Raw genomic sequence first — 12,591 nt, 5'->3', positions numbered from 1 at the left:
TACATACATAGAGTACAACTTTGCATTCTGGTTGTACATGACGTAGAGTTACGCCAGTCTCGTATTCATATATGAACATTGGAAAGCAATGTCAGATTCATTCTACTGTCTTTTCTATTCCCATTCCCTTTCCCTTTCCTTCATTCCCCTTTGTCTAATCCAATGAACTTCTGTTTTTCCCTCCCACCCACTCCCCTTGTGAGTTAGCATCCGCATATCACAGAACATCTGGCCTTTGGTTTTTTTGGGATGGCCTATTTCACTTAATTGCAAATGCCATCATTTCATTTCCCTTTGTGGTTGAGTAGTAGTCCATTGCCAAGCAGTCTTCTTAAGGCTTTTTATGTTTTATGTCATTTATTACTGGAAACAAGTTTACTATTTCAAGGTCATTGGGATGCAGATGAGCTGTTGTATTTCAAAGACCTGAATTACAGTCCATGTGCTGACAACCAGTTTACCCATAATAGAAATGACTGGGACAGCACATCTCTTCCCCTTCCCTACCAAAAAGGGCTAGTGGAGCTTTTGGGGTGATGGAGCATGTGGTAAAGCCCCATGCAAGCTGATGAAATGTTGTTCTTTACTTTCACTGAAGAACAACCACGGATGTGAGCCCCCGATATGAAGAAGGAAGCTATTATTTCTATAGCACATCTCTCTGCTACCCTAGCACATCCCTCACGAAATTCCAAGACTATTGCACCTTCTTGAGTCCCCTCCAGACTTCTATGACCAAATAAGAAATTTTACTGTGCCATATCTGCTCAATTTTGTTCCCTAGGGTATTGACAGAGTGGCCGTTGCCAGTCACAGGTGACATTAATTTGACATTCAGAAGTACAGTAAAAGTCAAAATTTAAAAAGCCATAGTAGAAAATAGAAAGTAGATAATAATTCATCCCTAGAACCCGCAGGTTAAAATGAAAAGAGAGATCTTCATTTTTAAAAGAGATAAATACCCCAGCAGTGTAACCACTATTTGCTGACATATTAAACACACACACACACACACACACACATACACACACTTCCTTGTCACATTTCAGCTAGCATGGAGCATGGAGGAAGGGGGAGAGGAATGTTAAGTATCAGGGTCCACAAATAGATTCATATTGCAATTTTACCCTTGTCAGAGTCACCCAGTGATAAATCCATAAAGCCCCAATTTACACATTTTAGTTAAATCCTCGAGAACCGGCTCATTTCCTGGTGTTTTTAACAGTTCAAGGGATCTGAGAGCAGTGACATTTTAGAGAAAGAAATGCCAGGGCACACATCAAAGAGATCGACATTTGATACTGTGCCCTGCTGGTCACAGGCAAGAGCTCATCATTCCATCTTTGTTTTTCTTCTACTGTATACATTTTTTGAGACGGGTTAGTATCTCTTCGTGGTCAAGTTTGCCTGGTTTTGCTTGTTAATAACATCCCTGTCAGTACAAGGTCCAAACCAGAGTTGTTTAAATACTTGAACCGAGGAACAATTACACCCTCTGCTGAAACCCTAGTCTGGTGGGAGAGATAGGGTTACTTCCATCAGTAACACACTCCGCTGCGCCGAGGAAGGCTGTCTCTGTAGAGGCTTCTGCATGTGGTTGTAGTAAGCCCGGACTGTGGAGGCCGGCACTGAGGGAGGACGAAGGGATGGACTCAAAATCTTGAAATGGTGTCCAGAAGATGTCAACAACCCCAGCTGTTACCCGGAGGCCTTGGGGATGACCTGCACCCTCCAGCATGCCTGGATGTTTCAAAAAAGCATGGTATGGGCTGGCATCTCTCCTCAGCTTCTCCTCCTTCCTACTGATCATCATAGCCCTGGCAGTGCCCCACTGGCTGAGTGGGAAAATCCTGTGTCAGACTGGAGTGGATCTGGTCAACGCCACGGATCCAGAGCTGGTCAAATTCATTGGGGACATTTACTACGGGCTCTTCCGAGGGTGTAAGGTGCGGCAGTGCGGGCTCGGGGGCCGCCGGTCTCAATTCACCAGTGAGTATATTGGGGGCATGCAAACTGACTTAGACACGTATTATTTATTTTCATTTGCAAGGGTGCTTATGTGGAAAGGCGGAATTTGACAGATGCCTCCATCTCGGGCATAAATGTCAAAGTCTGCAGTGTGCTAGGGCTTCTCGTTCACTACCAGGAAGAGACTCACTTCCTTCCTTTATTTTAATACAGGCACATAGAAACATTACAAATAGGGATTTATATATGTTTGTAGCTTACCTCTATTAATAATACCTATTAAAATTTTAATAGTCAATATTAAAATATTGAATGCTTACAGGGGTCAAGCATTCCACCAAAGGCTTCACCCAGCTTGTCTCTCTTCAGCCTTACAACACACTGACGAAGGAAGAATGATTAATGTTCCCATTCCGCAGAGGAGTACTCTGAGGCTTGGGGAGTTACATGGCTTGCCTGAGGGCATTCAGCCAGAAACAGCAGAACCAGGGGCCAGATGCGTGTCACATGACTCTGGTGTCCTCCACCACAACTCACAGGTGTAGACCATCTGCAGAAATGAACCTTCTGGAAACGTGGCAACTGCATCCACATCTATTTCTATCAAAGCTTCATGGTCTCAGAAAAAGCAAAGGGCCTCTGCCCATGAATTATGGGATCAGCCTTCCCAGCTTTGAGGCACAGTGGCTCTCTACTGGTGGGGAGACCCAGGCAGGGCACTTGACCGCTCACAGGGAACGTGAGCACACACTGGTGTTGGCCTGAGTTCAGCCTTGGATCAGAGTCACCCAGGATATCAACAGAGTCCTCAAAGACGTGAAGCAGGCATCTAAGCCCGCTTAGGACAGTCCTCCAGGAAGGAAAAGCAAAACCAAAAAGACAACATTCTATAAACCCTTAGAATCAAAAAATTAGAATGCAGGTGAGAACAGTGAGCTGCAAAGCCTTTAGTGAGCACTGGGCTGGTGCAAGAGCCTCAGGAGTTTTATTTAGTGCTTGATTTTTGTATTTCAGAATTGTCACAGTCTTAGAACCCTGGCCAGGGTACATATCTTCCCCCGTATAAAAACGAAAAGCTGGACCCACTGACCAATGTAATGCAAATTGTCATCCTTTGTATACATGAAGAAAAGGTATTGTTTTGTTTAGTCAGGAAGCATCTCAGCATATTTTTATTTACTCAGCAATTAAATTGAACCTGAGTATTAGAAAAAGAGATCCATTAAAAATATAACCTAAAGCCAGATAGGGCAGCGCATCCCTATAATCCCAGCAACTTGAGAGACTGAGGCAGGAGAATCTCTCATTTAAGGCCAGCCTTGGCAACTCAGTGAGACCCACTCAAAATAAAGTAAAAATGACTGGGGATGTAGCTCAGTGATAGAGCACTTGCCTAGTATGCTCAAGACCCTGAATTTGAACCCCAGTATCAATCAATGAATCAATAACCTAAAAGCTTTATAAATACAAAGAAATTAAAATAAAGGAAGTGCACTGTTATATGCAGCTCTTGATTCTAAACTGGATCCTCTGGCTGCAAAGAATGCCACTGAGCCAGTCAGTGAAACCGGAAGAGATGTGATCATTTGGACCTCACGTGTTGCTGGTAACCTAAGGATGAGACCCCCTCCATTCCCAGCCCTCAGAAATTTAAACTGCCTCAGTTACAAGCCATAGTAAACGAGTACTTCTTGTTTGCTGTTTGCAGGAACTCAATAAATGTTCCTTTCTGTTCTGCCTCTTCCTTCTCAAAAAGACACCCAGGGGCACCGTGCCTCCGGGTTCCTCTAATAGGGTCTGGTCCCTGAGGCATCCAGACTGCGTGAGAGGCTCGAAGGATGTTTTATCTTTGGCCGTGAGTATCACAGTTACTGAGAATGTTTGGTTTCCTGCTGCCCCAGGTCCTCCCAGAGGAGGGACATTCAGTTTGCTAGTGATTCTCTTTGAAAGCTTTCATGGGGAGCCTGAGGCCAGGCTCCTCCTTGTGATTAGCTGACTTTACTGCTGCACTTTGGGGACACTGCATCCATTATTATGTTCTCTGGTGCAAATCTAGTTTCCTTTAGATTTAGAGCCTTTTATTCCATCACAATGTAGCCTGGAGGCAGCTACCAGGTGTATCTGACTCTCCCACCTCTGACTTGGAGTCAGGATTTACCAACCTCTGCCACTTAATGTTGATCTATAGAAAAATATCCCTTGCACAGATGGGTGAAGAGAAGGATGTCAAAGTGCTCTGTAACCTATGATCAGGGAGTTTTTACTAGGTCTTATTTACAAACAACCTCCCTTCTCACCATTACAGAGGTCTCCCAGGAACTCCCCAAGAGAAACACTTCCCCATCAATCACAGGGCAAACCCAATCACTATTCATCATGAAAGGTGAAGATCTTTCTTTATACCTAGACCTTCTGAAAACAAAACAAGTTAACCTACTCTTGGGTGGCTGGAGAAAGAAATAGACAAACATTAGCAGTGTCCACACATTCAAGTACGTTATAGAGGATTTACAGGCTGGATCCTGCTAGGAAGGCAGGAGCAAGCCAGTCACAAGTGCCTCCCTCCAACCGCGTGTACTGAAGGAGAAACAGAGGAAGAGTAAGCAAGGCACACGGCTCTTCCCTGAGCTTCATTTCCTTCCATCCTGGTATGCTAGAAGAAAGATTTTAGTCTTTCATTGTGTGATGAAAATAAACTGAGGATCAGAGAGATCGATACATGGAATAACTTCTGTAAAAGCATTTAACGTAATAGGTGTGCTGTGTTTTTTAGTTCTTGGGTTCTCTCCCTTCTTCCCACCCCACAAGTGTTCCCCCAGGGGTCTAGACTTCCAGTGTCATGCTTATTTGCCTTGCTGGGACAAAAGAGACTGTCACACTTCACTGGAATCAGGAGCAAACAAATTATCTAAGCTTCAGATACTGATAGAATAATCAATTCTGACATTCAAGTAAGGTAGCTCTAAAGCATACAAAATAAGAATGTTTATTCCAATGCAAAATAAAACTTCGTGAATTCAAGCTATACTACTACTGACATTTTCAACCTTTAGTTATCCAAGTTTCCTGACTTTTCAACTATAAGCCCTGCAGCAGAGTAATTTAGGCAGCGCTTCCTGGCTGTGTGACCTTGGCAAAGTGACTTATCGTCTCTGAGCCTCAGTTTCCTCATCTGTAAGAGTGAGAGAGGGTAGCCATGAGCACAAAAGAAAGAATGTGTGTTCGGGGCCTGCAAACAGTTTGCACCTGAGGGAGGTAGCTGTCGTCATTTATGTATGGATCATCTGTTTATGGTCATGCATTTCAGGCTGGAAACAAACTTCAGAGATAGCAAAAATTCTTAGAAATGGGACAGACATGGAAGGAAGTGAGCAGCTGCTCTCTGGGGGCAGTACTTGTGACGGGACCACAGGTAGAGCCACCCTCCAAAACAAATGGAAAGAGACTGAGGTGTGGCTCAGTGGTAGAGTGCTTGCCTAGCATGCCTGAGGCACTGGGTTCGATTCTCAGCACCACATATAAGTAAATTTAAAAAAAAGGTCCATCAACAACTGAAAAAGATTTTTAATTAAAAAAAAAAAAAATGGAGAGAACCAATGCCCTGAAACTCCAGAGGCAAGAATTCAGTTTATACCAAATAGCATCCTAAGTAAGCTCTGAAGTCCCCGGGAGATCTGAGCCTAGCTTGTAGCACGTGAGTGTGGGTGTTAGATGAGACTCACCCTTTACCGATGAAGATTTTTTTAAAATGTAATTTATACACTTCCTAGGATGGAGGCTGAGGATCATCTTCTCTACCTCCCTCCATACAACCAAAATTCCCTCTCCCCCACCTTCTAACAGGCTTACTTCTCAGTTTTTTTATTAAATTCATCTGGATATAGGTTAAGATCATCATGTGTGTATGATTAGTTCTTTTTAAAAACTACATTGCATTGTTGTTCCTTAACTTATTAAATCAATCTCCCATTGATTCACATGTTGATTTTTCTCCCGTCTTTTGCTATTGTGATGAACATCCAACATATACTGCTTTGAGCATGTGTAGAAATGTGCCTGGAAAATAAATTCCTGAAAGAGAACTTGCTTTAATAGATGCTGACAAATTGCCCTCTTACAGGGTGGTAGAAATTAACATCCCTACAGGGTTTGAGAGTGCCTCTTCCCTACACCATCTTCAATACGGTGTAATAGCAGATATTTTATACTTTGCCATCATGCAGGTGACTATTCTCCATGTTAAGGATTTGGTGAGGATTATTGTGCCAGTTGTGTGTCCTCAGGATTTCACGATTGAGAAAGGGACAACAGAATAATTAGGTAATCAAGTGTCAGCAACCATTTTTGGAATAAAAAGAAGCTGAGGATTTGAAAGACTGAAAAATAAAATCTAAGGGAAGGGAGGCAGAGGGAAGACTGCCCCCTTGGGAAGTCAAACTCCCTGAAAGGAGCTCAGCTTCCCAGGTAAAATTTCCAAGGTCAGTGAGATAACAATAAATGGAAACACAAAACTGGAAAGAAAGTTCAATCAGAACTAAGGACGTCAGCACAGAGTACAGGCCCTGTGGGTGGAAAGGACAGCTTAAGGAGAGGACAAAACCTTCCTTGTCAGACTTGGAAGATGGCAACTTTCATGAATAGAGGGAGGCAGGCAGCCGGCAAGGGCAGAGTAGTAGGAGTAGGACAAGGAAGGCCTTAGCTCTGGCCCGGAGGAGGGATGGGGTCCATAGAGGGCTGGCCAGTCGAATCAGAGGCTCCCCCGCTGGGCCCAGGCTGCACCAGGAGGTGCTCAGCGGAAACCCTGGAGTGGCTGCAGAGACACATGCTCAGGAGTTCTTTCATTTTCATTTATAATTAGCAAAAACTGACTTGAAATTCTTTATACCCTCTAGTATTTAGACCATAACCCATGTAGTCTTTAGGGGCACATTGCCCAAAGGCAAGAGCCTTCATGTCTCCAAGCCTGTGAGTAAAGGAGTTGGTAAGATCATAGTCATTTCAGTATCATGAGGATTGAATGAGGTATCGGATCTAAAACACTCAGCCCATGACTTGGCTCAGCAAAAGCTGATCACCCTCAACTTGCAGGCAACCATCACTATCCCTATTGTACTGATGAAGAAACTGAGGTTCAGAGAGGCCACGGGACTCTTCCCAAGTCAGAGGGTAAAACAGAGCAGCAATACCCACCGCTGCCGATGTTGGGACGCTGCCTTCCCAGGCAACATTTGAAGGGCTCTAATATGTCATTTTGTCTTCACGGTAAGTACTGGTGGTAAATGGGAAACAAATAGAAAGGAATCTTTCACCAAATCATCCTGACACACTCATACAGAAAATTAATATTTTCGTAAAATATTGTGCAACACAAGGATTAAGCGTCCTTTGTCCTTGGGGGCAATGAGATCCACCTTGCCCAGGCAGCAACAGGGCTCACGGGCCTCGGTGCACAGCGGATCTCAGAGCCACAAGGTCGGTGATGTTGTGGTCACTCCAAGGAAGAAAAGGTTGCTCGTCAACTGACAATTGGGAACTCTGGGGTCAAGAGTTCATCTCAGGAAAACTCCTTCTGGAAAACCAGAGCTTGCTGTCTTCTCCATCAAAGCCCATATGGGAAGCAGCTTGGGCTTTCTGAAAAGGACCACGCTCTGACTAAAATACTAGCTGTGTCTTCTCTCCCCAGTCTTTCCGCACCTGGTGAAGGAGCTCAATACAGGCCTCCACTTGACAATTCTGCTGCTCCTCTTGTTGGCCTTGGCCCTGGCTCTGGTCAGCATGGGCTTTGCTATCCTCAATATGGTCCAGGTCCCCTACCGGGCAGTCAACGGCCCTGGAGGCATCTGCCTATGGAATGTCCTGGCAGGTAAGAAGCCCCATAGGGACAGAAATTCATGTCCACACCATCACCAGGCAGGCTCCAAGTTGCTGGGTGAAAAGAGTAGAGGAAGTTAAATGTCCACCTTCAGCCTCCAGCTGTCACTTGGTGGCCAGGAATGCCCTCTTTACTAAAAGTCACAGAGTTTTTCACAATAAAGAACTATGTTGTTAGAATATTCTTCACTTGGTGAGGAGAGGTCAGGGTGAGGGGAAAGGTAGAAGACAGAGAGCCCAGGACAGGAGAGGTGGGCATGGTGAGGGGTAAGAAGCTGAGGCTGGACGGAGCCAGCACCAATGGCAGAAGAGGAGGGCGATGTAAGCAACAGAACCATCTGTAAAAGGCTGGTCCTTCCAGGCTCCGTATAGAGGCGGAGAAGAGAGATTGAGCCTCCAGTGTCTTTAGAGCACCCACCCCCAGGGCGTAGATAGCACTGTGGACCAGACTTATTGATGGCTGAATTGCCCCTGTCACTTCCGCCTCCTCAGACACCTTCTCTATTCCAGGTCCTGATGCTAGATGCCGCTTACTGAGCATCCACTAAGTGCCAAGCCTGGGTTTGGGGATTTTCCATTCCTTATTTAAGTCTCATAATCCCTAGGAGGAGGTTTGTCAGACCCATATTTACAGATGAAGAGCCTGTAAATTACACACTCAGAGAAGTGGTTTTATTTGCAACCATTGTGACCTATTTCCCAAACCAAAAACGTTTCCAAAACAAAAGCATGCATGTGAACATACTGATACACAGAAATTGATTCATATTTAATTATGCCCTCAACAAATCATCTGTAATGAAAATAATGAAGTCCCACAAAATGAGGGCTAAGAAGATCACTATGGCAATAACCCCTCACCACCTTTACTTAATACAAGGAGACGGTAAAGTATAAAAGGAGGTCATGTTGTTTTATCATATATCATAATGTAATATCTAGAAACAATTACCATGCCCTTGCCTATGCTTACAGTGCTGGCTCCTGCAGATTTACCTATGCACGTGGTTTGGCCATGTCTAGACCAAAGGTGTCCTGTTTCTCTCTGTATGGACCCTCAGAATGGCTGGCATATAAAAATTTCTCATTCCTACTCAGTAAATACATGCGTATCTCTGTTAATTTCCTTCCTCAAAGAGACAAGACTCTCAAATTCTACTGATAAGAGTACAAAAAACAAGCAGTTGGACAAAACTTTAGTGTCAAAAGCCATAAAAATGTGAATAGCTTTTGAACAATTCCATACAGGGATTTGTGCTAAGGAAATAATAGAACAAGAGCACAAAGATGTGCATAAATGTATTCACTGCAACAACTTACAATATCAAAACTAGCAGCCATCTAGATTTCCAGAAATAAGGTCATGCTTAAAGTACAGTGTGTCTCCAGAATAAAATTCTCTGCACCCATTTCCAAATTGGGCTGTACCAGAACATTTAACAATATGGAAAAATGTTCAAGTGAAGGGGAAAAAATCAAATTTAAAATTAAAGTAAGAGCACCATCATACCAATTTATGAAAGGGAAAGAAATATAGCCAAATACACTAATCTGTTCAAAGTGTTTATTCCTGGCTTTTAGGATAAAAGTAAATTGTGTTTTCCATCATTACAGTTATCTCTGGTGTCCAAATTCTCCTTGGTGAGGATGTAATAATCTAATAAAAGCATAGTAAATGCATTTTTGAAAATATTAGTTTAGATCAGAACAGGGAGGGGGATACACCCAGTGAGAGAGAGGAAAAGACAGACCCAAGAACATCGAAGTTTTAAGCAAGCGATAAGGAGGTAAATGAGGCTGGGAATTCCACATCTTCCCCTCCTACCTCCCTTCCCCCTTCGAAGGACTTCAGCAGCTAAGAACATAACAGTCCAGCCCTAGGGCAGAACCACCTGCAGAAAGTCACCTCCCCACAGTCCTCAGGTCCATACAGACATCCCAGATGTTAGAGGCTGAACCTCTCCAAAGTGATCCCCAAGAAAAATGGCGCTGAGTAAGGGATTCAAAGTCCATCTGACATAAAGCTTATGCTCCTTCCCACACAGGTCACCCATCACCGGCAGGCTGGGTGGGTTTGCTGCAGCTTTGTTAAAACAAATTAAAATTTGTATTGCCCTAATAGGTTTTTAAACCCAAAGCAAGTTTGTTACCCATGGCACAGAAATGCCACCTCGCATAGAGTTGTTAGGACTGTGAAAAGCGACAGTGACTGAGGCAGCTTTTGGGTTTCAGGTGGAGCGGTGGCCTTGGCCATCACCAGCTTCATGGCCGCGGTGAGATTTCACCACCTGACGGAGCGAGTTGCCAACTTCCAGGAGAAGCTCTTCCAGTTTGTCGTGGTGGAGGAGCGGTATGAAGAGTCATTTTGGATCTGCGTGGCCAGTGCGTCAGCCCACGCGGCAAACTTGGTGGTGGTGGCCATCAGTCAAATTCCCCTCCCTGAGATCAAGACGAAAATCGAAGAGGCCACAGTCACGGCCGAGGACATCCTGTACTGACGGCCTCCTCCTGCTCACGCCCTTCCTAAGTCAGTCCCCCAGTGGGAGGGAGACCTCAGCTTTGGCAGTCTTCCCATTCCCTAATGTCCCTGTTCTTGGAGGTAGGAAGGGTGGGAGGGAGCAGGCTGGGATGGGGCACTGGTCCAGGAAGTAAGACTTCCCTGGAACCCCAAACACTTGCGGTCTCCCTCATGCCTCTGGAGTTGGACTTGGAGACTCGGCCACTTGCCAGCTGTGTGTGACCTTGGACGATTCACTTAGTGTCCATTTTCCAGTTTCCTCGTCTGTAAAGAGGAATGGTAATAACTTTGTAAGTTTGTTATGAGTTTTACGTGGGTGATAATGTCAGGGACAGAGCACTCTACAAATATAAGGTAGCATATTCTCCAGCAAGTGTCCAGAGACACTTGGTCGATCTCACACAGTATTTGGGGAATGTGTGAAGAGGAATATAGTAATAAGGTCTTGGTCCTTGAAAAACACCTAATCTTCCTACATGACAGTAATCAGATAGCAACAATAACACTAAGAATGAAAATTACCAGTTTTGGAGTGGCTACTATGTCCTGGACACTGTTCTGAGAGTTTTGCACACATTAACTTGTTAGATCCTCTGAAAACTCAGGTGGTACGTGCTATTGTAGCCCCATTTGGCAGATGAAAAACTAAGACATGGAGAGCTGGGTGACTTGCTGCGATCAGGAATTCAGTCTGGGAGGTCTGGAACAGGATCTATACCTTTAACCACTAAACTAACCTGTCATCTGATGGATGAGCAATTGCAACACAATATGATAACTGCTGAAATCGCACAGGCATACAGGAGCCAGGAAGGAATTAGAGCTTCAGGATGGTATATGGCATGAAGCAAGTGTCACAGAGCCAACATCTGATCTGCACCGTGAAAGATGAGTGGCCTCTTTCCAGTGGTGAAGGAAACAAGGTTGGCAAAGGGCATTGCAATGTGCGTCAGGACAGAGGACCCGAGGCACAGGGCCCAAAATTCCAAGAAGGGCACACAGGCACATGGACACTCAGTGGAATGAGAACGCTGCTCTAGTTGACATGTTGAAGAAACCCTTTTGCTTTGTTTTGGGCTTTCCTAAATAATGCTGTGATGGTTGATTTCGTGTGTCAATTTGGCCAGTCTGTGGTACTCGGATATTTGGTCAGTCACTATCATAGATGTTTTTCTGAAGATATTTCCTGATGAGATTCACATTTAAGTTTTACGCTCCATAATATGGGTGAACCTGATCCAATCAATTGAAGGCCTTAATGGAAAAAAGACTGACCTCCCAGGAGGACAGAGGATTCCGCCAACACGTGGCCTTTGCACTTGAACTGTAACTCTTCCCCAAGTCCCCAGCCCACCTGCCTGCCCTGCATATTCTGGACTTTCCAGCCTCCACAACCATTTCAACCAAATCCAAAAAATCCCCCCCTCTCTCTGTCTTTCTCCCTTTCTCCCCTCCTCCAACCCTCTCTCTCTGTTCAATTCCTTGGTATCTTCTGGGGATTAGTTCCAAGACCAAAATGCATGGATGATCGATTCCTCTGTACATAGTGCTTGCATGTAACCTACACAATCCTCCCATATGCTGTAAATCATTTCTAGATTACTGGTAACAATGCATATAACAATGTAAATACCATGTAAACACTTGTTATTTTGTTAAGGGAATCATGAAAGAAAAAAATAGATGTGTTCAGTACAGATAACTATCCTAGGACTAACTATATTTCTGATCCTCAGTTGATTCAATCTGTGGATGCAGAACCCATGGACAGGGAGGGCCGCCTGTGCATGCACACACACACGCACACAGGCACATCCTATGACTTCATTTCTCTGGAGAACCCTGGCTAAAACAAGTACCCAACTCTACCGACTCATTGTTCTATGATACTAGCTGGGTTGAGTCTTTTCCCAGGATTGCTGTCTTCATGCCAAATAAATGTTACCTAATTCCCCCCAAATAACTACATCTAAAAAGACACCTGATTTGATGACTTTTGGAAGTTTCCACAGCACCCCTCTGTGCTAAATGCTTACAATTCCCTGCTAAGCCCATCTGTCCCTTTCCCAAGCACAACATCAGTATTATTTGTGGACTAATTCAGATGGCATGTGGCTAGACGGAAGCTAATATAATAAGAGAGGGATCCAAAGATAGCAATAGACGCCATGCTGCCCGAAAACAAGAAATGTCAGTATCATAACAAGTTGAACACAAACTCCAGCTGATGGGCT

At 44.4% G+C, this 12,591-nt stretch overlaps 1 protein-coding gene across 1 annotated transcript; it reads left to right on the top strand.

The window, feature by feature from the left end:
* The first annotated feature begins 1,486 nt into the window (after positions 1 to 1,486).
* On the top strand, positions 1,487 to 12,291 carry CLRN2 (clarin 2). Its single transcript, XM_079153069.1, has 3 exons — positions 1,487 to 1,989; positions 7,652 to 7,831; positions 10,072 to 12,291. The coding sequence occupies exons 1-3, from the start codon at positions 1,737 to 1,739 to the stop codon at positions 10,335 to 10,337; spliced, it is 699 nt and encodes a 232-aa protein (XP_079009195.1). The 5' UTR covers positions 1,487 to 1,736; the 3' UTR covers positions 10,338 to 12,291.
* Positions 12,292 to 12,591: the final 300 nt, after the last annotated feature.

Source organism: Sciurus vulgaris (genome assembly GCF_902686455.1).
Source record: "Sciurus vulgaris genome assembly, chromosome: 9".
NCBI classification, from domain to species: Eukaryota; Metazoa; Chordata; class Mammalia; order Rodentia; family Sciuridae; genus Sciurus; species Sciurus vulgaris.
Note: the sequence above shows the minus strand (reverse complement) of the source record. Positions and strands in the feature narration are given on the sequence as shown.